This window comes from Triturus cristatus, chromosome 7, assembly GCF_964204655.1.
Source record: "Triturus cristatus chromosome 7, aTriCri1.1, whole genome shotgun sequence".
Classification (NCBI taxonomy): Eukaryota; Metazoa; Chordata; class Amphibia; order Caudata; family Salamandridae; genus Triturus; species Triturus cristatus.
In genome coordinates this window covers 722543435-722570719 of record NC_140590.1, presented here as the reverse complement: position 1 = coordinate 722570719, position 27285 = coordinate 722543435, and the positions used below count along the sequence as shown (strand labels likewise).

The window sequence follows — 27285 nt, the reverse complement described above, 5'->3', positions numbered from 1 at the left end:
ATCTGTTCTTGGCATGTAGAGCTGCAGAGTTGTACATGCCCACCCGCCTCCCCGGCTACCTGTATCCGTTCCAGTACATCTTATTTAGATACAACACATGGGTTTCTCACTGTTATTACTACGCTCCATCATTTCCCTGTTGGCGAAAAACAATCTGAGGATGGAGCCGAAGCCCATGCGCAGTACGGACCGAAGGAGGAGTCCCCAAACTCGTGACTTCCAAAGACTGTCCAAGAAGAAAAACAAACTGCAAACATCCGGGCCCAACACCAGATGGCGATCTATGCTAAGTGTACAACTCTGCAGCTCTACATGCCAAGAACAGATGCATACTGGTAAGTAGCATATTCCTTAGTTAGATTCCTCACCGACCCACCCAGCCTCCCCGTTCTGCGAACTGACATCTAGGGTTAAGGTTATCCTTTTCAGGCCCCAGTGTCGGTCTCTTGCGTGGCTCTGCGTTCCTTGCGCGGAAAGCTATGTACAAGAACTGACGTCAGCGCGCGAGGGCGGCGTCTAAGTACTCCGACGTCATTCCGGCGCACGGTGCCAACGACGGACGCGGAGCCGCAGACGACGCCTAGCGACGCGTAAGGGGTATTGCGGACGAAAAATCTTCCGGATCCAGTTCGACGCCTGGGGATATTCTAAGGTGAGGAATCTAACTAACTAATGTTTCTTACAGATACATCGTTACCGAAGGTAAGTACCTTGTTCATCAGGTATCAGGTGGTGTCTTGGAATATAGATCTGGTTTTGACCAGGTTAATGCACAAACCTTTTAGTCCATGACCTCCAGTGATTTGAATCATGTAGTGTGTTCCATTGGGGCAATGTGGCCCTGAAGAGTCATACCACTTGCATTCTTAAGCCTTTACTAGGTTTTACTTCAGCAACATTTGTATTATTATTTTTTGCTCGCCTTCTCATCTAAGGAATCACAGTTCTACTGCGATTGAATCAAGGATTTATATTCTGCAGACTAACATTGTGTTACCTTTGAGGACAATACTGACCAAACTGCCTCAGTGTAAGATTTAAATTCCAGATTTGTTCTCTGCACTTTCACACCCTCATAACAAAGGGGATCTTTGCTACAGGAGCAGTGTCAATGTTTGTTTAGAAGAAAGAAGTTTACACAGCAAAAAAACCAGATGCAGTAAATTTGTTGAAATCTCAGAGTAAACCTTAATTTTTGACGTTTTAAAGTGAGTTAAATCCAAAGAAAAATCAGATTTTTCAAAAAAAAATAATATATATATATATTACTTCTCATCTGCATATAACTCTCAAACTAGTCGCTAAATAAATGCAAATTAGCAAAATATTTTTTTTTTAAAGCAAAATGGCTTTGTAGCTTCTCCGCCATCGGTCAGATCATATGCATTCACCATTGATCCCACTGTCACATTTTCCCACATGTTAATAAGGTAGCTAAAACTTCAGGTTTCCATCTGCACAAGCAGTAGAAAATACTGCACATTACTACTCTTGACTCTTTCACACCTAGCCCCAATCAAAGATATTTTCCACACAGAATGCAAGGTGCATAAAGCAAGAACATTTGACCAAATCACACATATTCCCCTTTGCCTCTATTGGCTCCCACTAAAAACCCTAATATAATTCCAGATCTGAGTTAAGGCAATTCACAATAACAGGACACCTTACTTAGAAGAGCTGACTACCTTAAGTGGCTCAATAAGTCTAAAAAGCAAGGATTTTTATTCTTAGAAGATCCCAAATTTAAATTTTGAGTAGAATGGAATGCTTTATTTGCTGACACTGCTGTGGCAGCATTTATGTTGTCTACACTTAAACCTTCAAGCAGTCAATTCTTTCCTTACTGTTAGAAACCACATTAAGCACACAATTTTCAAACAGTTCCTGACATCAGGATAACTTTTCCCAAGTGGTTCTCATATTACAACAAACTCAGCAACTCTGATCCATGTTTTTATCTTAGTCATTATGTTCTATCACCTATTGGCTAATCTTTGCAACCTCTAGGATCACTATATTGACTTGTATCTACTCTTTCCTTAGCTAGATGTATCTCTTGATCATGTTTATTGATTATCTGTAAAGCACCCATATACCTCCCTTGGTCTTGATTGCATATTATAAAGAATTAAATAAAAATATGTTTCTTATTAGTTGGATTAGTTATGAAGCTTTATATCTGTTGTAAAGTTGCATGCAGTCAGCCCATCACAAAAGGTTAAGTAGCCATCATGGTGCCTAGATGTAGGGTATTGTTGGAGCTCAGACCAAACTATAAGTGTAAAAAATAAGTGAACTATGCCATGATAATGGGTCACAATTTTAATTTCTTATACATGCAATTTTGAGTCCAAGCACTAGGCTGTATGTACAACACATGAAACGGTGACTGATAACTAGGTGCAAACTTTGCTTTTGGTGGACAACTTGCTTTTTATTCCTATCTGTTGAGTATACAACACAGTTGAATAAAATGAGTGGGAAGTATGTCTGGGTTTTATTTGGCCAATTTAACCAGATCACTTTCTACCAAATTATTATTTGCACCTTATTGACATGGCTGCTAGTGGAAATGTTCTCTAAAAATTCAGATAGAATGGAATAGAAAGTTATATATTCCTTATTTCTTGGTGCACATAGACTAAGTTTTCAGGAGGACTGCATTGCTGTTGCTGATCACGTGTCACTGGTTCCAACTCTTTCCTTTCCGAATGCTCACCTTGATCCTTGTTCAGATCCCCTAGCTGGTAGACGAATTATATTGTACAGTTGTAGGTGGTGATTTGAGGTAATGGTATTGAAATTGCTAAATGTTAAGATACTAACAATAGCACACTTCTGTGAGTTTGTTTCAAAATAAAATTGGTTCCTGATCTTAAAATGTATCTGCTTGTGTAAACTCCTTGCATCATTCATTCCTTCTTTTGTCCTTCATTAGCAACTTGAAGCTGTGAACCAACTTATCCAAAAGTCTGCAGTTTTTGAGTCTGGTTCACTGAAGCAATTTGCTGTTTTGTTGGTGGCCAATAATCAACCAGCACTAAACGTTTCTCCGAGTCACTCCAGCACCAAGAGCACTGTAATTGAAATGCTGGTTCACACTGCTGCTGTCCTGCTAAACGGACAAAATCGAATCCTGGAACCACTGAAGAACCTGGCATTCACTCCAGCCAACATGCAGGTAAAGAACAGGGTAGTTAATCAAATTCTCATCTGCATGTCATCCACAAATCGTTTAAATATGTTCTATACCAATGTTTCATAATTTTGTATAATTTATATCTGCTTCGAATTTTAGACAATGTGCACCCAAAATACTGAATAAACCTTTTTTGTTTACATCATATTTTTAGAATTCATTTTTCCCCACAATGCCAGCAGACCTTCTCATTGATGCTAAGGACTGGACTAGTTTAGCCGGGCTTCGTTGGTACCGTAAGTATCACCTCTGGAATGAAACTGGTTTAAGTATTTAGGATGGACATGAATAGAAGGCTTAACTGAGTGTACTGCTGATAATTGGGCATGAGAACAATGACAATGTGTATGGATGTGCATGCACACATGTGCAGAGCTTTTCCTGTTTGCCTTTAATGTAGTACTATCGATATAATACAGGTGAGCGATGCATTGATAGCACATGGTTAGGGCATGTTAATTCTTTATTTGTTTCCTTCTTTTGTGCAGTGAGGAGCCTATCCTCTCAGAATGAGTGCATGAAGCACAACCCCACCCTTTTCAAGCATTTTTTTGTTTTATTTGTCATTTTGACACTCTTACCCCGTCAATCCTATGTATTGAATGTCCAGCCATTAGGCAGATCAAAGCCGATGCCAATCATGTTAGAAGCTTAAAGGCCTAAGTTTAAAATCTGAGTGGTAAGCTCTGTCCATACTATTCCCACTTAGCAATTCTCCATTTTGTCTTGTTTTATACGCTATGCAGAGAAAGCATACTCTTAATGAGACCTTCAGCCTACATTTTTGTTGATTTCAAACTTATTGTGTGATCTGACCCTTGCTCATTCATGCTTTGACTGTCATAAAAACTGAACACAGGCCCTGTTGATTTTCACTTAAATGGCATGTATGAAATTATTTGTCAGTAAAGAGAATAAAAGTGTTTTGTTCGAAAGTTGTCAGTTAAAATTTGAAGTTCTGTTTGATTTCACCAACAGTACCCTTCTGGTTTAATGTCTGCTATCCTAAGGAAACTTGGCTTGGGGCTTTTTAGGTAAAGCTGTTTAACAATTCTGTTTTCTGATTTAGTTTTATTCCTTCTCTGTGGGAATTAACCAGAGTGCTTATTTCCTGTGAGGAGTACTTCATTGTGTAGCCCTGGTTCTACAGTACTGAGCATATCTAAGTTTCACTTGCTTGAATCATTCTTTCTATTCATGATGGACATCCGTACTATTTTCAAATACAGCAAAGAGACTTGATATGCTCATAGGCAATCGTACAGTGTTTATTTAGTAGTACGTCCACCTCATTTGAATCTGGCCACAATTCAGCCAGTGAGGTAAATTAGTGTTGAACACTCCATCTAGAACGTATAGTAGCTCAGATTATTACTGCATGTAAAATTGTACTTGGGCCCTTAGGCATAATTCTGCTCTTACAGATTCCGATTTAGATTTTCCACTCCTACTCTACATTACCAATCTCAGGTCCAGGCCAAACTTAATCTTTGTTTTTTTTTAACACACTTTATTAGTGACTGCTGTACGTTCTTGTGTTTACAACATATAACCATGCAAATACAGTCTTTTTGGGTTTCTCTCCTCACGTGTCCTTCATCTCCCCAGACATTTGTAACAATCCAATGTCTCCCACCTTGCATTAGAGGGGAGTCCTGCATATTGCATTATTAACCAAAAATAGTGCGTTTATGAAATTCAACCCCCAACTTGCCCCCTTTCATCCCACCCTAGCCCTCTCCTGGTCATTCGAACTGTCGCTGCGTCCACAATAACAGGAAAGTCATTATGAGAGCTATTGCTTCGGGGGTATCGCGTACTGGTCCGAATCCCAACCTTCCAACTCCTCAAGTCGTACTGCCCCAAATAGACTTGCACTGATTGTTTTACGATGCCGTAGTGTCCGGTATGGGGGCCAGATCCATTGCTTCCAGTGCTATTAGTGTGGCCTCCCATTCTAGGGAGATATGTCGCTTCCTCAGCCCTCTCTCCTCCTCCCTCCTGATGGCCACCCCCTCCGCCCTGCCCCTCTGCAGCATGTCAGTCGGCCATACCGTGACCGCTGGACATCTGGGGGATTTCCATCTCATAGTGATCACCCTAATTGCTAAAATGAGGGCGAGATCCACAAACCTGAGCTGCGCCTTCTGAACTTTAGAACGTTTGCGAAGGCCCACCAGACAATTCAGGGCATCGTCTGGGACCGGTAGGTGTGTTGCTGTAGCTAGGGAATGCCGTACCCCTTCCCAGTATTCCCGCAGTCGGGGGCAGGTCTATAGCATATGGAGAAATCCCGCCTCATCCTCTCTACATCTGGGGCAGCTATGGGGTGAGTCCGGGAACATACGATGGAGTCGCTTCGGTGTGAGGTACGATCTGTGTAGCACCATCGTCTGTATGAATTTAAGCCGCACATTGCGCAACACTTTTTTGGGATGCTCCAGAATGCATTTCCATGCATGGTCGGTGAGTTCCACCCCTGTGTCCGTCGTCCATTGCTCCCTAAGGGAGGTGAGAGCTATTGCCGCGTGTGTTCGTACTCCAGTATATAACCAACGCATTAAGTGTCTCCCAGGTCCCATATAGTATAGGAGGTGTACCAAGGCGTGCTGCGGAGGCAGGCCAAACTTCATCTTTTACCATTTGGTGAGTTGGTTCTGGATTTTTCTGGGCTAGAGGAGCAGGAGAAAGAATCAGTTTTCATGGCCTGCTCCGGCTGCTGGAAAAAAATTATATATGAAAATGCACCGCCTTTATCCGTTATGAAGCCAAAGTTGTGAGTGATTAAGACAGGTGCCTGGTATCTTTCCTAAAAGAGACCCCCCTTCAGCGGGTTAATCGGCACTGCATAAAGGACCTTTGGCAGCTACAATAAAAGCTGCTAATACTTTGGAAGTCTTAGGGAGGTATGCCAGAAAGATGTGGAAAGATTTCTCCCAAATCCTAGACTTGCTCTATGAGGAAAACAGTGCAGTCTAAAGATGTATTTAGCAAAGATTAAATGTTTCATCTACAGTCATTGACACAAATTCCAAAACAGCTTGCTGGCAGTAGCTTCAGTCCTCAAACAACATGGCTGACTGAAGAGCACATTGTTCCTTTCAGAAGTTCAAAGCAAATGTTCTGGACATGGCTTTTGTTTCGGGAAACCTGTTGATCAAGTCAGACTAGGGATAAAGGTGTATTTAAGTATCTGAAAGAGACACGTTAGTGATAGATTCCTTACCTTAGAATATCCCCAGGCGTCAGACTGGATCCGGAAAGTTTCACTTAGCAGTACCCCTGCACGTCAGTAGGTGGCGTCTTGCGGCTCCGCATCCGTCACTGGCGTCGTAAGCGCTGAGATGACGCCACGGAGAGTACTTAGGCGCCACCCATGCACGCTGACGTCAGTTCTTTCTTTTTCCGCGCCAGCAAGCGCAGATCCGGATTGAGCACGTACCTTAGTCACTTTTTGACTACTATTTTTAGACTTTTTGTCTCCTCTCTTTTCTCCTGGTGCACGTAGGGATGTTCAGCTTTAAGTCCTGTGGGGCCTGTCGCCGCAATTTGTCGGTGGCGGATCCCCACGATGTTTGCCTCTACTGCCTGCAGACTGCCCACGACTCCCGGGGCTGCCGGGATTGTCGAGCCATGGCCCCCAAGGCCTTCCGGGAGCGGCATAGGAAGTTGCTGGAGATCCGGCATTCGTCACGCCACCGCTCCGGGTCCAGGGGCCGTTCCCGGGACCGCTTGAGGGACCGTAGCCGTCGCTCCTCAGGCTCCAAGTCTCCACCTTCGGATTCCGGTAAGCGGCGCCATAAAAAGAAGTTGAAGAAGCGTGTTCGCTCTCCGACGTCCCCCCGTCGCTCCCCAGAGGTGGACGCGGGGGACAGGGGCTTTGCCCCGGCAGCTCCCCTGGAGCCTGGGAGTCCCGCGGCCTAACCGCTATACCCGGGTCCGTCAGCGACTCCCGAACAGGTGCAAGAATTCCTTGCTACCATGGACCGCCTTTTTAGGCCTCGGGCTCCTGCCGGCGTGCCTTCGGGCCCCGCGGTCCCGTGTCCATATTCTGTTGGCCGTCTGTTCCGCCCTCGGCTCCACCCTTGGCACCACACTGGGTGCCGTTTATTCCTCCCTTGCCCCGGTTCCAGGACCATTTTGTTCCGGCCTGGGATCCGCATTGGGAGACGGCGCCTGTCCAACCCTGGCCGGCGCCGTTCTCAGCGCTGCTCCCAACGTCATTCGTCCCTTCTCCGGCTCCGGTCCGAGGACCCTCTTGCCCGGCAATGTGACTCCAAGCAGAATTGGGTGGACGACTTGGAGGAGGCAGGCGATCTCGATGTCTCCTCTGACCCGGGGTTCGCCTCCCCCCGCCTACGATGGAGGAAGGTGCCTCCAACACGATGGTCCTCCGTCAAGCGGTTGAGGCCCTCAATCTTTAACTCCCCACAGTGGCCCTCAAGACCAACCTCCTCACCGAGGTGCTCCAGACGGCATCTGTGAGAAGTTGGCCTGATATGTAGTGCTCACTATTCTAGTGATCACTGTGTATCATTCCAAACAACCCTTATTGATGATTGGTTGTAAGTCAACCTTATAGACCAGCTATCCTAGTAGCATGGATACGAGCAGTCTTAGGCTAAACTCTAGAGGGCGTGTTAAGCCAGCTGTTTACCATCACATATACCCCTTGAACACCAAGTGAAAGGACACCACACAAGTTGTTATGAAAATAAAGGATATTTATTTATAACAAGACTACCCTGACTCTTTATGAGTCAGGGAGCTAAGCACAATACAAAACTCTTAGGAAAATACTTCTGGTTGCACAATTTACACAAATGCCCGAGGGCACGGAACCATTGCACTGCGAGTGGAAGGGGTGAAGTTAGAAAGTCTAAAGTTACTGATGCCGGAGTGATCCGATCAGTGGGACTAAACGGGAAAGGAACTGGACACTTGTAAAGCGAACCTGCGATGGAGCACCGAAATGCTCGAGTTACCTAGCCCAGAGGCTGCGGCGGTTGAAGGTTCGGCAAGATGTCGGAAGTCCTCGTTGTAGTCTCAGGAGCCTGAAAGAAGGGTTGCTGGCAGGCGACCAGTGTCGATGTTCAGCGAGATCCAAGCCTGGATCGGTGATGAAGGAAACCTGAAAGCAGAGGGGACTCAGTTCTCAACCGCTAGCCAGCGATCGGGTGGGCACCAGGAGGGTACCGGCTGAAGTCACCTCGACCAGGTGAGTGGATGACGTCGGACTCGGCTGTTCCTCGGACCAGGAGGCGCGGCGGCGACCAGGATGGAGGGCGAGCTGTCCCACGAAGGTGTCTGCTGTCGATGATGCTGGGCCCAGGAATGGGGCAGCGGATCTTGGCAGTGGCAAGCCCACGTGGTGGAGTCAAGATGGCGTCTGGAGTGGACCAGGAGGGTCCGTGGTACTCCTCTGTTGAAGGGGAGCAAGAGCCAGTCTGGAACAACCAGACTAGTGATGAAACAAACGTGGTGCGTCGTGAAGAGGGCCACAAGCCGGTCGGCAAGTGGTCGACAACGCGGTGAACAGCAAGGAGCGGAAGGGCCCCCACGCAGATCTCGGGGAGGCTGGGGAGGCAGACTTCGGTGCTGGAGCTGCTCAGGGTTAGGGCTTCTCAAACCCTAGGTGCACTCACTCGAGGGTCCCTCGGTGGACGTGCTTAGATAAGCGTCGTGCAGGTTCTGAAGATGGCCGGGCCCGCAGGTCTCGTCACACCTACGGCTCTCAGCTGGGCTGATGAGGTAGGTAAAAGGTCAGAGATGGCAGGGAACTCGGGTCTCGTCGAGCTGGGCAGTCTTGATCCGTGGGAGAGACTTACAGCAAACCGCAAGCGCTTAGGTGGTGCCTGCTGGTGCAGGGTGGCTACTCCTTAGCCACAAGGGAGAGTCTTCAGAAATAGTCAAGAGTTCCTTTCGTGGAAAGTAGTTCAAGATTCAGAATTATCCAATTTGGGAAGGGGACTCGCTCCTACCTTTATTCTAAGAAAAGGGGCTGGCCCGTGACTAGGTTCTACCTATGGGTGGAGCCAGGAGGGGGGTGGTTACACCCCTCTCCTTTGTCCGGCTTCGCCCCAGCTCAGGGGCTGGTGTGCCCCCGAAACTGGTTTGAGCCGGGCTATGCACAGTGAGCACCGGGGTGCCGCTGGCAATCACCTTCCTTTCAGCCCTGCCTACCTGGGATACACAAACCCTGTCTGGGATGGTGCTAACACCGCCCTCGACAGGAAACCCTTTGTCCAAGCTCCCCTCGCTGGAAGGTCTCCCAGCAGCAGGAGGTCAGACTTGTGTCTGGTGGCAGCATCCATTTTGTGATGCTGAGGCTTGAGTCAACTTTAACCGGGGTTCAAGGTTACTTCCATGTCGTGCCCCTCTAAAAGGGGGGAATGCTAACCCCGTCGCCGGAACCGGCGAGGGGTTCGTATTCCGATTCGTATGACACCTTACTCGACATGTGTAGGTGATGCGATGCCAAAGTTAGCAAATAACCGCGAGGATTATAATGCATTTAAAAGTAGTTGGCCCGCGTCACCATGGAACGGCTATTAGGACTTGGTTCCGCAAGCCGTCGACGGGCTCAGCTCACGCCAGAGCACCGTCCCACATGATTCCCTGCACTCTGCCTTCAGGATTGATAAGGCCTGCCATAGGAGTGACTGATAGGAATCCATGTGTCCATTTTAGGGTTAGGTGTAGGAATACTACACCTACAGCAACGGGTGATTACACCACGTTGCCCCAGCTGTCGTGCAGCCAGTTGTGTCAGATTTGGGCAGCCATTCCAGGGGTGGCATAACACATGCTGCAGCCCCTGGTAGGCCCTGGGTACACCGATGCCCTGGATACCTGTGGTATGCTGAGACAGGGACTGACAAGGCAGCCCAGTTCCAATTGGTGGATGCACCTAATGTACATGTGTTTAATTTCGAGAGAGAACAGCTAGGCTGTGGGTCTGATTGGCAGGCCCACAGCCGGGGAAAGTCATAAACCAATGAAGCAAAAGCAAAAAATCTGGGTGATCATAGGATTGCAGACCCTACTCTCCTACAGCATCTACTTTGTCGGAGCCGTTGCTTCCCTTCAATGACGCCCTTACCGACCTCCTCTTGGGCACTTGGTCGAGGCCGGCCACGGGGGCCCCGGTGGATAAAAACGTCGCCAGGTGCCACCGACCGGCACCCCGGGACCCCGCCTTTTTGACTCCTCACCTTACGCCTGAGAGCCTGGTTATTCAGGCCTCGAGGTCATAGAGTGCTTTTCCTACGGCCCCGCCAGATAAGGACTCTAAACGGCTGGACCAGTTTGAGAAGCGGTTGTTCTCTTCGGCCAGCTTATGGCTGCGGTCGGTGAACACCGCCTGCTTGTTGGGCCACTTCTCCCACAGATGTTGCCTCAGTGTCCTGAGGAGGTGCAGGCTGTCCTTTCTCAGGCAATTGCTGAGGGTAAGGATGCGGCTAAGTTCGCCATTCGGTGTGGGTTGGACACCACTGACTCATTGGGCATGGCGATTTTTTTACACCTGTGACGTTGCGACGTCACGGCTGGTTGCATTCGACTGGGTTCTCGCTCGATGTCCAAAGCTTGCTCATGGACATGCCCTTTGATGGCACCCGCCTGTTTGGCGACAAGGGTGACAGTGCTGTGGAGCGCTTTAAGGATTCACGGGCTACGGCCAAGTCCTTGGGTCTTTCTACTAAGAGCTCGGCCTCTCTTGGTTTTCGTTCCTTTCGTGGCCAAGGTAGAAGCAGTCAGGCGCGCCCGTCCCCTAAGCCTGTGCAGAACCAGCCTCAGCGCGGCCGGGGTCGCGGTTTCCGCAGGGGTGGGTCGGGGAACCAGCGTGCGTGTCCGTCCACCTCCATCCCCGCTGCTTCCGCCTCCAAACCTTCCTAATCTGAGCTTCGGGGAGCACCCCACGCCGGTGGGTGGCAGGCTCCGCCACCACCTTCCTCACTGGCGCGAGATTACATCAGACAAATGGGTGCCGCAGATAATCTGCCACGGTTACTCCCTTCCCTTTCAGTCCTCCCCTCCTGCCATCCCATCTCGGTGCCACCGCATGTCGGGCGATCACTTGGCTCTTCTCCGACAGGAAGTCACGGCCCTCTTGGCCAAGGGGGCCATCAAGTGCGTCCCTGGACCGGAAGTAGGGAGTTGTTGTTATTCCCACTACTTTCTGGTCCCCAAGAAGGACAAAGGGGGTCTGCGTCCTATCTTGGACCTCCGGGACGTCAATCGCATCCTCCGGAAGGAGAAGTTCAAGATGCTGACTCTGGCTCAGGTCTTAGCTGCCCTCGACCCTGGAGACTGGATGGTAGCGTTGGACTTGCAGGACGCATATTTTCACATTCCTGTCCTGCCGGCCCACCGGCGTTACCTGCGGTTCACGGTAGGCCAGGAACATTTTCAGTTGGCCGTGCTCCCCTTCGGACTTACCAGCGCCCCTAAGGTGTTCACAAAAGTGATGGCGGTGGTTGCAGCTCATCTGCGCAGGTCGGGGGTGTCAGTCTTCCCCTACCTCGACGACTGGTTGTTGAAGGCAGGCTCGCCCCAGGCAGTTGTCACCCACCTTCAGACTACGGCTGACCTCCTGCATTTGCTGGGGTTCTCCGTCCCGAACACTAATTCGTCCTTACTCCATTTCTCCGATTATTCATAGGTGCTCTTCTCAGTTCAGTCCTGATGAAGACTCCACCGTGAGGATAGCAAATAATCCTGCACTTTAGGAGTCGAAACGTCGACAACGCATATACAACACAAACTCTGGCGACAATTGTACGAATTAGTGTTTTTCCATTAGAGTGATGTGTACCTACAGGAACATTTAATCTATCACAGACCGGAAAAGTTCAGACCATGTATAACTGATGTATCTATGTCACTCACACCTTCTCCCTGTCCTTCACTCATACGTCACCACCCAACTCCCATTCCTTCCCCTCTTGTCCTACTCACACCAAGAGCACTATAATATATTGCACTGTGATATGACTGAGCAACTGCGTTGCCTTCCTCTGCTAATGCTTTGAATATAATTGCATTACATGCTTCTGTTCTATAGTGAATGAATTGGACATATGCCATAACAAGGACATTGGTTTATGCTACTATTTATTATCTGTATAGAAGCAATTGCTACCGGGACCATTCATTTATATGTACTGTAGGGATCAAGGTGATCATAGACTGATATTGCTCCTTCAAGGGTTTTCAGATATATTTTTGACTGTCTACTTTTGTGGCACTAGATGCACATTGCAATACTCCAACAGAGTAGGTTGATTTTGAAGTCATGCTGCTGAATTTATCTGTTACTTTTTAGAGAAAAAACCTTCTGCAGTTATGTGCAAGTAACACTAGGGATTTTATAATGTCCACCAGCAATTTCGATTGCAAAGTTTAACCATAGACCAAATATTTTATGAAACATTATGATAGTAGCAATAAATGATGATATACAAGAAAACAGATACAGCTTCACTGCAATGAATCAGACAAACAGCAGCTGTTGGAAAGGAGTCACAGATATTGAGTAAATACGTTGCCAATAGATGGGACAATCAAAAATCGAAAGCACCTTCTTAAACTGCTGAAACAAAATTAGTTATGCTTCCTTACTTTTATCTCATTGTCAAAGCAGAGCTAAAAGAATAAAAAGTCCAGTTTTTAACATTGTACTTTTATTTATATTTTTGCAATCCATGTGTCTATTGTGAATGGACCAATCAGCCACAACCCTAAACCTCTTTTGCAACTTAATGTACAGTTGTCTGTCAGAAAAATAGTCAACGAATCTTCTTGCCTCTCAAGGAAATGTACCTGTCTCAGGCATTAGGAGATTGCTCATTCCTGCTCTCTGGATGGTAATTAGACCATACCAGCCCTGCTTTATAAACTATTTTTAAGAATAGCCACTGAAGTTAGTTTCCTAACCAGTGTTGATGAGCACTCTTCACTAACCTCATTCCAGTCTTTCATATTGGTTCTTCTATAACCGATCAATATATTGTGTCCTGTGGTGGAGTTGGTAGGAGGTGTGGAGAGGCATAATATGAAGCACCCCCCCCCATCATATTTGGCAAAGGCTGTTAGACACGGCCATCATAGGTATAGTGGCTGTTTCATCTAATGCGATGCATTTCCCTGCAATCAAAAATGTGAATGATTTTCTCATTGATATTCTCCCCTTAAGAGAAGATAGGAGAGGATGACTCGAAGTGTTTTGATGATATTTGTGGCATGTGCTTTTGCTTGGTGTGCTATAGTGCTTACATACATATTGCACACAAGTTTTCCTTATGTATGGCTTAGCAATTCATTTATGATGCGGACAAGTAGTTCATCTACCCTAGATGTTTATCTAGTAACTACTAACAAACTTAGCGATTTCTGTGCGCTACTTGGAGGTGGTTAGTGCCTGTCCGTTGCAGAAAGTGAGATTATTCTATTCAATTCTTAAATTAGGTGGAAATTGTTTCAAGATCCTATAGTTTTGAACATTTCAGATCTCTTTTCTCTATTGTATTTTTAACTTGTTCTTTTGGGGTGCTCAAGGAAAACCAGGGTGAAATAAAAAGACAATGTTCTCTGGTTGTCATAGTGAAAGATTGATGAAAATGCATATAGGGTACTAATTGTGCATGATATTATTTTAGAAAAAAGAACAGTTATAAAGCTGTCTGAACAAGTGAACAGTTGAAATTATACCCATATCTCCAAAATAGCAGATGATAGCACCATCCTTATATTTGTTAGGAAAAACTATGATTTAGGAGTTTTGGTTATGAGTAAGCATTTCTTGCTGACCTTTCTATGTTTATTTCTTCCAACAGAGTGTCAAAATGGTCATTACTGCACAGTTGGAGAGGTAAGTGGGGTTTATTGAAGAAACATCTTTAAAGGTGTGGGAAAGAGGGCCAATATAGAAGATATTTTCAAGTCCATATACAGGTCAAACCTATCAAATAATGAGAAAAGAGTGCATGCATATGTACAAAAAGACACGGATTATGGTAAAAAAAAAAAGCTCATTACTGCGAAAATTACAATATTGTGTGCTTGTCAACACCATTATGTTTCTTGGCCAGTAGATAATTTCTTCCTTTCCCCTTGCCTATCCTACATTTCATGTACACAGTTTTCCACAAGTGCAGAGAATTCCGCACGTATAAGTTTATGTTTTAGGTGTAAGTTTGGGAGTGTCAGGAAAACGGGGAATATCTACTCTACAGAGGGAGGAGAAAAGGAAAAATGAAGGATGGGGCACAAGGAGGGACGTGCAAATACAAAACCTTCTGCAAAGGATTTGGTCATTTGCAATTCATAGACGTTATGATCACATCTACTCTAGTAATTACAGCCCATGCAGGCTCAGATGAACCCAAGCCAAGCATTCAAGTAAATGGTACTGCAAGGAAATCACATAGAAATCAGTGGAGAGCCGTGAATAACAGTTAAGCGTTACAACAAACAAATGATGGACGGAATGCTGACAATGCAGACATTCTCCCCCAGTCAAGAGATCTGGGTTAAATCCATCGTTCTTTTGCCCACTACACCACCCCAGTTCAGACATGGCCATATGCAAATCAGTCTTGACCCTGTGCCTCATGGGAACAGTCCAGCCCGAACTGCCAAGCCATGTCTTCCCTGGACCGGAATCAAGCATCCTAGGACCGGTTTCTGGCTATCAGCCGTCATCAGCCAGGATAGCTTGACTCCAGTGGCGTAGTGAGCACGGGTCCCACGTCTGGGAATACCCATCCCACTTAGGGCGAAAAGCGTTACAACAAACAAATGATGGACGGAATGCTGACAATGCAGACATTCTCCCCCAGTCAAGAGATCTGGGTTAAATCCATCGTTCTTTTGCCCACTACACCACCCCAGTTCAGACATGGCCATATGCAAATCAGTCTTGACCCTGTGCCTCATGGGAACAGTCCAGCCCGAACTGCCAAGCCATGTCTTCCCTGGACCGGAATCAAGCATCCTAGGACCGGTTTCTGGCTATCAGCCGTCATCAGCCAGGATAGCTTGACTCCAGTGGCGTAGTGAGCACGGGTCCCACGTCTGGGAATACCCATCCCACTTAGGGCGAAAAGCGTTACAACAAACAAATGATGGACGGAATGCTGACAATGCAGACATTCTCCCCCAGTCAAGAGATCTGGGTTAAATCCATCGTTCTTTTGCCCACTACACCACCCCAGTTCAGACATGGCCATATGCAAATCAGTCTTGACCCTGTGCCTCATGGGAACAGTCCAGCCCGAACTGCCAAGCCATGTCTTCCCTGGACCGGAATCAAGCATCCTAGGACCGGTTTCTGGCTATCAGCCGTCATCAGCCAGGATAGCTTGACTCCAGTGGCGTAGTGAGCACGGGTCCCACGTCTGGGAATACCCATCCCACTTAGGGCGAAAAGCGTTACAACAAACAAATGATGGACGGAATGCTGACAATGCAGACATTCTCCCCCAGTCAAGAGATCTGGGTTAAATCCATCGTTCTTTTGCCCACTACACCACCCCAGTTCAGACATGGCCATATGCAAATCAGTCTTGACCCTGTGCCTCATGGGAACAGTCCAGCCCGAACTGCCAAGCCATGTCTTCCCTGGACCGGAATCAAGCATCCTAGGACCGGTTTCTGGCTATCAGCCGTCATCAGCCAGGATAGCTTGACTCCAGTGGCGTAGTGAGCACGGGTCCCACGTCTGGGAATACCCATCCCACTTAGGGCGAAAAGCGTTACAACAAACAAATGATGGACGGAATGCTGACAATGCAGACATTCTCCCCCAGTCAAGAGATCTGGGTTAAATCCATCGTTCTTTTGCCCACTACACCACCCCAGTTCAGACATGGCCATATGCAAATCAGTCTTGACCCTGTGCCTCATGGGAACAGTCCAGCCCGAACTGCCAAGCCATGTCTTCCCTGGACCGGAATCAAGCATCCTAGGACCGGTTTCTGGCTATCAGCCGTCATCAGCCAGGATAGCTTGACTCCAGTGGCGTAGTGAGCACGGGTCCCACGTCTGGGAATACCCATCCCACTTAGGGCGAAAAGCGTTACAACAAACAAATGATGGACGGAATGCTGACAATGCAGACATTCTCCCCCAGTCAAGAGATCTGGGTTAAATCCATCGTTCTTTTGCCCACTACACCACCCCAGTTCAGACATGGCCATATGCAAATCAGTCTTGACCCTGTGCCTCATGGGAACAGTCCAGCCCGAACTGCCAAGCCATGTCTTCCCTGGACCGGAATCAAGCATCCTAGGACCGGTTTCTGGCTATCAGCCGTCATCAGCCAGGATAGCTTGACTCCAGTGGCGTAGTGAGCACGGGTCCCACGTCTGGGAATACCCATCCCACTTAGGGCGAAAAGCGTTACAACAAACAAATGATGGACGGAATGCTGACAATGCAGACATTCTCCCCCAGTCAAGAGATCTGGGTTAAATCCATCGTTCTTTTGCCCACTACACCACCCCAGTTCAGACATGGCCATATGCAAATCAGTCTTGACCCTGTGCCTCATGGGAACAGTCCAGCCCGAACTGCCAAGCCATGTCTTCCCTGGACCGGAATCAAGCATCCTAGGACCGGTTTCTGGCTATCAGCCGTCATCAGCCAGGATAGCTTGACTCCAGTGGCGTAGTGAGCACGGGTCCCACGTCTGGGAATACCCATCCCACTTAGGGCGAAAAGCGTTACAACAAACAAATGATGGACGGAATGCTGACAATGCAGACATTCTCCCCCAGTCAAGAGATCTGGGTTAAATCCATCGTTCTTTTGCCCACTACACCACCCCAGTTCAGACATGGCCATATGCAAATCAGTCTTGACCCTGTGCCTCATGGGAACAGTCCAGCCCGAACTGCCAAGCCATGTCTTCCCTGGACCGGAATCAAGCATCCTAGGACCGGTTTCTGGCTATCAGCCGTCATCAGCCAGGATAGCTTGACTCCAGTGGCGTAGTGAGCACGGGTCCCACGTCTGGGAATACCCATCCCACTTAGGGCGAAAAGCGTTACAACAAACAAATGATGGACGGAATGCTGACAATGCAGACATTCTCCCCCAGTCAAGAGATCTGGGTTAAATCCATCGTTCTTTTGCCCACTACACCACCCCAGTTCAGACATGGCCATATGCAAATCAGTCTTGACCCTGTGCCTCATGGGAACAGTCCAGCCCGAACTGCCAAGCCATGTCTTCCCTGGACCGGAATCAAGCATCCTAGGACCGGTTTCTGGCTATCAGCCGTCATCAGCCAGGATAGCTTGACTCCAGTGGCGTAGTGAGCACGGGTCCCACGTCTGGGAATACCCATCCCACTTAGGGCGAAAAGCGTTACAACAAACAAATGATGGACGGAATGCTGACAATGCAGACATTCTCCCCCAGTCAAGAGATCTGGGTTAAATCCATCGTTCTTTTGCCCACTACACCACCCCAGTTCAGACATGGCCATATGCAAATCAGTCTTGACCCTGTGCCTCATGGGAACAGTCCAGCCCGAACTGCCAAGCCATGTCTTCCCTGGACCGGAATCAAGCATCCTAGGACCGGTTTCTGGCTATCAGCCGTCATCAGCCAGGATAGCTTGACTCCAGTGGCGTAGTGAGCACGGGTCCCACGTCTGGGAATACCCATCCCACTTAGGGCGAAAAGCGTTACAACAAACAAATGATGGACGGAATGCTGACAATGCAGACATTCTCCCCCAGTCAAGAGATCTGGGTTAAATCCATCGTTCTTTTGCCCACTACACCACCCCAGTTCAGACATGGCCATATGCAAATCAGTCTTGACCCTGTGCCTCATGGGAACAGTCCAGCCCGAACTGCCAAGCCATGTCTTCCCTGGACCGGAATCAAGCATCCTAGGACCGGTTTCTGGCTATCAGCCGTCATCAGCCAGGATAGCTTGACTCCAGTGGCGTAGTGAGCACGGGTCCCACGTCTGGGAATACCCATCCCACTTAGGGCGAAAAGCGTTACAACAAACAAATGATGGACGGAATGCTGACAATGCAGACATTCTCCCCCAGTCAAGAGATCTGGGTTAAATCCATCGTTCTTTTGCCCACTACACCACCCCAGTTCAGACATGGCCATATGCAAATCAGTCTTGACCCTGTGCCTCATGGGAACAGTCCAGCCCGAACTGCCAAGCCATGTCTTCCCTGGACCGGAATCAAGCATCCTAGGACCGGTTTCTGGCTATCAGCCGTCATCAGCCAGGATAGCTTGACTCCAGTGGCGTAGTGAGCACGGGTCCCACGTCTGGGAATACCCATCCCACTTAGGGCGAAAAGCGTTACAACAAACAAATGATGGACGGAATGCTGACAATGCAGACATTCTCCCCCAGTCAAGAGATCTGGGTTAAATCCATCGTTCTTTTGCCCACTACACCACCCCAGTTCAGACATGGCCATATGCAAATCAGTCTTGACCCTGTGCCTCATGGGAACAGTCCAGCCCGAACTGCCAAGCCATGTCTTCCCTGGACCGGAATCAAGCATCCTAGGACCGGTTTCTGGCTATCAGCCGTCATCAGCCAGGATAGCTTGACTCCAGTGGCGTAGTGAGCACGGGTCCCACGTCTGGGAATACCCATCCCACTTAGGGCGAAAAGCGTTACAACAAACAAATGATGGACGGAATGCTGACAATGCAGACATTCTCCCCCAGTCAAGAGATCTGGGTTAAATCCATCGTTCTTTTGCCCACTACACCACCCCAGTTCAGACATGGCCATATGCAAATCAGTCTTGACCCTGTGCCTCATGGGAACAGTCCAGCCCGAACTGCCAAGCCATGTCTTCCCTGGACCGGAATCAAGCATCCTAGGCACAGGGTCAAGACTGATTTGCATATGGCCATGTCTGAACTGGGGTGGTGTAGTGGGCAAAATAACGATGGATTTAACCCAGATCTCTTGACTGGGGGAGAATGTCTGCATTGTCAGCATTCCGTCCATCATTTGTTTGTTGTAACGCTTTTCGCCCTAAGTGGGATGGGTATTCCCAGACGTGGGACCCGTGCTCACTACGCCACTGGAGTCAAGCTATCCTGGCTGATGACGGCTGATAGCCAGAAACCGGTCCTAGGATGCTTGATTCCGGTCCAGGGAAGACATGGCTTGGCAGTTCGGGCTGGACTGTTCCCATGAGGCACAGGGTCAAGACTGATTTGCATATGGCCATGTCTGAACTGGGGTGGTGTAGTGGGCAAAAGAACGATGGATTTAACCCAGATCTCTTGACTGGGGGAGAATGTCTGCATTGTCAGCATTCCGTCCATCATTTGTTTGTTGTAACGCTTTTCGCCCTAAGTGGGATGGGTATTCCCAGACGTGGGACCCGTGCTCACTACGCCACTGGAGTCAAGCTATCCTGGCTGATGACGGCTGATAGCCAGAAACCGGTCCTAGGATGCTTGATTCCGGTCCAGGGAAGACATGGCTTGGCAGTTCGGGCTGGACTGTTCCCATGAGGCACAGGGTCAAGACTGATTTGCATATGGCCATGTCTGAACTGGGGTGGCGTAGTGGGCAAAATAACGATGGATTTAACCCAGATCTCTTGACTGGGGGAGAATGTCTGCATTGTCAGCATTCCGTCCATCATTTGTTTGTTGTAACGCTTTTCGCCCTAAGTGGGATGGGTATTCCCAGACGTGGGACCCGTGCTCACTACGCCACTGGAGTCAAGCTATCCTGGCTGATGACGACTGATAGCCAGAAACCGGTCCTAGGATGCTTGATTCCGGTCCAGGGAAGACATGGCTTGGCAGTTCGGGCTGGACTGTTCCCATGAGGCACAGGGTCAAGACTGATTTGCATATGGCCATGTCTGAACTGGGGTGGCGTAGTGGGCAAAATAACGATGGATTTAACCCAGATCTCTTGACTGGGGGAGAATGTCTGCATTGTCAGCATTCCGTCCATCATTTGTTTGTTGTAACGTGAATAACAGTTAAAGCACTAATGACCAGGCAAAAAAAAGAGAAATGTATATACACATTGCAAACATGCATGCAAAGAACATAAAAATTGTAATTGAAAAATAATTGGTCCAGTATAACATTCAGAACCTAAACAAATTTCGGAGTCAAAAACGGCTTCGGAGCCGAAAAAATCGTCCGAGCCGAAAAAAGTCTCGGAGTCACAAACTCCTAAAACAAAACCTAAGGAGGCCAGACCCCACAGAAAGCCTCAGAGACTCGGTCCAAAGAAGATTTTGACCCAAAATCTTTGGCACCGAAAAAAGACATTTCACCCATGCAACCTGTACCTGATTTTTTGGATCCCAAACAAAAAACTTTCTATTGACCCAGAGACTGGAAAAGATGTCGCCAAGCCTCCAAAAAAGAGGAAAATAGACACTTCAGAGAAACCTGCAATACCCTTGAAAAGAAAGGAGATTTGTACTAACATCTCCCCACCTCCTTCTCCTCCTCCAGCTGATCCAAATCCTCTAATTTCTCCACCACACTCCCCACATATTGTTTCACCTCAAACATTAGATACTGAGGATGATCATACCGATGGGGGTGGGAATATAGATCCACATGGGGATGATGATGCACATACCATTCCACATGATGTAGACCCTTGGGATGACTACAACACAGATTCCGACCCACATAACGACCCGGTCCTCTATCCATCTTGGCCATCACCACCAGATGACAATATTGGGTTTGTGCAACTTATAAGTAGAGCTGCCTAGTACTACAGGGTACAGTTACATTCTGATCCCTTGGAGGATGATTTTTTACTTGAAACCTTTGCACCCTTGCAAAAGTCCACTCACACCTTTGAAGTACTCAAACAAAATCCCCAAGGGTCACACTTACCAGTGGCCCGCAATATCTTCCAAATAATAGTCAGTTGGCAACGGAGAAGGTTTAGACGTTTTATTGGCCAAAGCAAAACTATATAGAGGAGCCTCATCGATCCTCACCCATCGGGTGCGCCGAGGAAGACTGCTGGCTCCTTGACAAAACCACACTTCTATACATAACAGATTCAGCATACAAAGAATTACAAGTGGAAAAATACCGGTTAGTCCATGGGCTCCTGGATGAGCTCATACAGTGTTCAATTTCAGTCTCACACAAAGGGTTGCTATCTATACAGAGGAGGTCGGCAGGGTGACTCCCTTTTCGTCCCAGGGCCTGAAGGAATTTGCTTGATACTCCCTACAGCAGATGTGACCTTGGGCCTCGGCCGTAAATACAACTAACCTGTCTTGGGGCTGGTACAAACTAAATCATGAAGATGGTGGGCAAAGGAAACCACGTGATCCAAGATGGCTGCAGTATGGTTTTCGGCCCTTTCGTCGTGCAGTGAAAGAAAGGAAAGAAATAGCACTTCTTCCAAAGCATATCTCTTTTTTACGTGATAGGAATACTGTCATAGATACATTGTGCTAACCTTACATGATGTGAATAAACAGAGCAAATGATTTTTATCCTTCAGATCGGCCCTTTTAGCACAATGTAGCTAATATACCAACTTAGTCTTCGAAAATACCTTCATCTATCTGCATCATGTCGTATATTTCCTTCTGCACTAATTGGGTACCTAACTGTGTTGGGTTGGGTTTAGATTCGGGAAGGGCAAGACGAATTCGATTAGCGCAATAAGAACAGCAGGCAGGTCCACATTGTATGCAGACACAGCAGGTGAAAAGGAAACCCGTTATACCTAAAAGGATCATGAATATTTTCCATCCCCAAGTAGTAACGAGACCCCAGAACCAGCTAGAAATGGACCAGGTACCTGTATCTTCATGAATTTCAGATGCTAGTCGGTGCAGTTTTTGGATGGCTAAATGCACCGAGGGGGCGGAGTCATGTATATATACACAGCAAGAGCTGCCAATCACTCTGCATGCTCCTCCACGATCAGCTAAGATAACATCTAAAACCATACGGTTTTGAAGCGTTACAAGCCTGGTCGCTTGAAGCTCGACAGTTATATTGGTTAATATTCCAGCAGTAGTATTTACTACTCCCTCTACTACTCTAGACAATCTTCTAATTTCTTTACTAGTCAAAACGTGTCCCCATATGGGCAGGACTCCTTTCATTAGACGAATAAAGTGTTGTGCAGGGGTGTCAGTCTGATCGGTAGCATCTCCCTCAGTAGCTCTTTCTCTTAAACTCCGTTGGTTCAGTGAATGGGTCTTATGATAGTCAGAAGGGGCTATATATACTGGTGTGTATAGGAAAGACAAATAGCATCTACCTGACCATCCTCTAGGGAGCCAGGTGTATGCATTTTCCCCACGTACCAAATACACATTTGGAGGAGTAAGTATTGGGGGGCTGCTGAATGTCCGCAATCTGTATGTATAATTGCATTTACTAAAACCAACTGATAGATGACCAGTCCATGTGAACAAAAGGAAGATGAAGCATTCAATACCGGGACCGGAATGATCATATCATCCGATACATTTCGTTCCTGAAAATATTTAAAATACTCAGTGAAATTGAAAGACATAAAATCCAATACTTCATCCCTTAACCAAGTGTCATTTTCGTATTCAGTATACATATTCATGCAAGCAGTTGGATCCAGAGTACCATCTGTACCATCTTCATTTGGAGTGAATCCCTGATGCACTTCTATATATGCTAGAATCATTTCATAATCCTTTTCTGAAAATCTGTGCTCATCAACAGTATAGTACATATATATCATTGACAGTAATTTAAACCAGGCTTCACAACTGCCTAGATATGACAAGGGCATTGAAATAAAAAGCTCGTGTTTGTGCATAACCGAGGGGAGGAGGCCACAGACCCAGCAATTGGTAGCATTAGTCGAGCTATGGGTCGGGTGCAACATCTCAATAAAGGCTTTATTTACATATGTTTGACAATGTCTTTCCTTATGCGGGGCGAAAGTATGGAAATGATGCTCTTCTGGAACAGGAGTAGGAGTTATAAGAGTATGTACAGGATAACGGAATTCTAAATAAATGAACACACCTAAACATATCACTAGTGATACAGCTACTATAGTTATAAACACTATTTTAGCACGCAAACTCCAAGTAGAGAACATAGGCATATACGGGTGCAAAGGACGTGGTACTATGGGTCGCTCCTCTTCGGGAACGAAGCGAGCAAAAGGATACATTCTCACTAAAAGTTCGGGTATAATCTAGGGGGAATGGGTCTACTTGCAGTCCAACCTGCCAGAGGGTGCTTCTTTCCTGTGTCCGTGTCAGAGCCTCACAGGCAGACTCCTATTGTTCATAAAAATAAAATATAAAAGGAAAAAATACAAAAACTTCTCGCGTTGGAGTTGTACTTGACACAAACTCTTACTGAAAGACTCAACCTGGGCCCCCCTTTTTCAACCAATCAATGTCTCTATTTTCCTTCTGAACAGAGCTTACTGAAAGTTCCGAGCTCTCAACTAGTTCAGTCCAGTGTTCTTTGATTATACCAGGATTTACTCAAGTCTTTCTTCTCTTTCTCTAGACTAAACCTGGTATCTTTGCTTCTTGTCGGGGCCGCAGGTTATAGCGAACATGACCAGGTGTTCTGGGATCAGAAAAAAGAATGGGCACAGTAAATACTGGATGTGTGATCTTTCTGATCTGATGCAGCATTACCGGGAGCAGAGCTGATAGTTGAGCCAGCTGCTGTAGGCGTTTCTGAACTCACAGCACCTTCCTCTCGCCCGTTCACTTCTCCTCGGGCTTCAGAGAAAGGTAAATCTTCAATGAGCTGCTCACCGTCATGCACTAAAACTTCACTCTGATCCCGCTGGTCATCCGGCAATGGGAGAGGAACTCTTTTTAGGTGTGACACGTGAATCCAGTGCCGCTTCCCTTCAACCTTAACAGCCATTCTTGTAGAAAGGAGTATCTGATGGGGTTTGGTCCATCGTGGATCAAAACCCACTGTCCAGGTTCAATACGATGTCCAGGACCCTCCGGCAGGGGCTGCAATACTGCTGACATCTGTTGGTGAATGGAACGAAGATCTTTAGTTAATGCGTAAAGATAATCTGTCAACATAGGGTACTCAATGTCTCTAAAGGATTTCGGTCTCGGTACACCCCAGATATTAGCGGGCCTAGCAAATATCACCTCATACGGTGATATTCCAGAACGAGAGTGAGGAGTTGTTCTCACGGACAACAAAGCTAGGGGTAAGAGATCAGGCCATTTCAACCCTGTGGTGTCTTGCAATTTAGCCAATTTCAACTTTAGAATCCCTTTATACTTTTCTACCAATCCCACTGATTGAGGGTGGCGGGCAGCGTGAAATTTTTGCTTAATGGATAGGCCCTTACAAATATGTTAAATAAGGTTGGCATTGAAATGTGTTCCGTTGTCACTCCAGATCACGCGTGGCAAACCATAGCGAGGAAAAAATTCCTTTACTAGAGCTTTGGCTGTGGCTGGAGCGGTATTCTCCTTGGTGGGGTACGCTTCCACCCATTTACTGAACGCACAAACCACTACTAGGACATATTTAAGATTGTTGACCCGTTCTAACTGAATGTAGTCCATTTGTAACACTTCAAAGAGTAAGGTAGGAGGCGCAAAATTACCTTTCAGAACAGGGACACTACCTCCTGGATTATGCTGTAAACAGATCATGCAGTTCTGGACCAAATGTGTTGCAGTCTTATTGATATTGGTATTATACCACACAGGATCTAGTACTGCACAAATACCTTTAACACCTATGTGTGCAGGACCATGTGCCATGGATACTATGACATTCACAAATGCATTTGGCAGTAACCATCTGCATTTTTCTGACAGGTCAATCCAACATCCATTTTCGTCTAGTTTCCCTATCTGTTGTTGCCAATGTACTAGTTCTTCAGGGGTAGCTTCTTTTTGTATTTCTCTAACACTGTCCATGGTGCTATTAAATATTTCTGTTTCTACCATTCCTCTCGATGAACTGGTTACAAACATAAAGGTGGTTTTAGACTGGGCAGTTTCTTTAGCAATTCTGTCAGCAAATGAATTTCCTTTACTCACAGCATCGATCACAGCTTTATGGGCACTACATTTAACAACAGCAATGTCTTTTGGCAAAGTCAGAGCAGTCAATCTCAGAACCAACAGGCCATTCCTTATCTTCTGACCATGCGAAGTAAGGAAACCTCTCTCTGCCCATAGCCTACCAAAGTTATGTGCTACACCGAAAGCATACTGGCTATCGGTATAGACATTTACTCTCAAACCTTCACTCAATTCATAAGCTCGAAGCAATGCTACTAATTCGGCAGCCTGGGCAGATTGATAAGGCACTTTAGCTGCTTCGACTACAGTCTGGAGAGTGGTGATCGCATAGGCGGATGTGGTAGTGCCATTAGGCAACTTAAAACATGAGCCATTGACATATAACTCCCCTTGTGGTTCAGATAAGGGAGTGTCTGTCAGGTCTATCCGTCCCTTCATTTCTTCCTCTGTCCGAAATATACAATCGTGTATATCCTGATTTTGTTCTTCCGAAGAGAGGGGTAGTAACGTGGCAGGATTCTGAGTGGCACATCTTTTTGATAGTGATGTGGGGTGCAAACAGGGTCAATTCATACCCTGTAAGACGCGCACTGGTTAAGTGCTGAGTCTTGGTCCTGTTTAACAATACATCCACAGCGTGAGGCACCATCACTGTGAGATCAGTATTCAGGACGAGCCCTTCTGATTGTCGAATCGCCACCGCAACAGCGGCCGTGGCTCTTAGACAACTGGGAAGTGATCTGGCGACATTGTCCAATACCGCCGAAAAATATGCACAAGGTCTTTGCTTACCACCAAATCCTTGTGTTAACACAGAAAGCGAGCAACCGTCCACCTCATGCACGTAGAGTACAAAAGGCTTCTGGTAGTCAGGAGTGCCAAGCACAGGAGCAGAACAAAGAGCAGATTTGAGAGAAACAAGAGCATCCTGACATTCAACAGTCCAAGGTAAAGGTTCATGCACATCCTTAGTCGTTAAATATAGAAGGGGTTTAGTCAGAAGGGGAAAATTAGGGATCCACTGGCGACAGTAAGAGGTTATGCCAAGAAAAGCGCGGACATCACGTTGCTTGCAAGGAACAGGCATGTTAAATATAGCTGTTATACGATCAGGAGTTAGTCGTCTACCCTCCTTCGACAGGAGATGACCTAAATAAGTCACCTCCGGTCGACAATATTGAAATTTAGACAAGGATACCTTATTACCATGTTTGGCCAAATGCTGCAACAATTTAACTGTAGCATCCCGGCAACCATGTTCAGTATCCGAAGCCACCAATAGATCATCCACGTACTGTAATAGTACATTACCAGCAGGCAAAATCAAAATATCCAATAGGGCTTTCAGCGCTTGACTATAAATACTAGGGCTCTCTGTATAGCCCTGGGGAGCACGACAAAATCTGAAGCTTCGGCCTGCTAATGAGAAGCCGAAAAGATATCGACTATCAGGATGAATGGGAATACTGAAGAAAGCATTCTTTAAATCAATCACAGAGAAAAATTTAGCTGTGGGAGGAATCATAGTTAAAATGGTGGTTATATCAGGCACCACGGGATATTGAGGCACCACAATCTTGTTAATTTCCCGCAAATCAATCACAAAACGATATGTATCAGCATAATCAGCATTGTGATCTATGGGAGCCCTTTTAAGAATAGGAAGAATGGGACTATTGCACAAATTGGAGGCTGTTTCCTCCACCACTCCAGTGCGAATCAAGTCATGAATAATGGACAACAATGCTCGTTCACCCGCAGGTGCAATTTTGTATTGCGGTATTCTTGGTAGACAAGCATTTTGTATCAAGGTAATTGAAATTGGGGGTATCTTCAATACACCCACATCAGTGTCTCCTGCAGCCCAAAGTTGTTTTGGAATTTTCGCAAATTCAGGAGGTAAGGTGTCCGTCTTGGAGAAGCATTGCATTGAAGGAGAGAAGGGTGTTTAATAGTCAAATAGACACTATCCGGAGAACAATATATACGAGCATTTAATCTTTTCAATAAGTCTATACCTAATAAATTCTCACCACATTGCGAGGTT

General features: G+C 46.8%; 1 protein-coding gene across 2 annotated transcripts in view; it reads left to right on the top strand.

Annotated features, from left to right (window-relative positions):
* The window catches only part of RNF213 (ring finger protein 213), a 2329248-nt gene that overhangs the window by 1872464 nt on the left and 429499 nt on the right, over nucleotides 1-27285 (top strand). For both annotated transcript variants that reach the window (XM_085617427.1, XM_085617426.1), the window contains exons 50-52: nucleotides 2942-3184; nucleotides 3357-3438; nucleotides 14038-14072. In XM_085617427.1, coding sequence (XP_085473553.1) covers nucleotides 2942-3184; nucleotides 3357-3438; nucleotides 14038-14072 — 360 coding nt within the window. The remainder of the gene's footprint in view (nucleotides 1-2941; nucleotides 3185-3356; nucleotides 3439-14037; nucleotides 14073-27285) is intronic.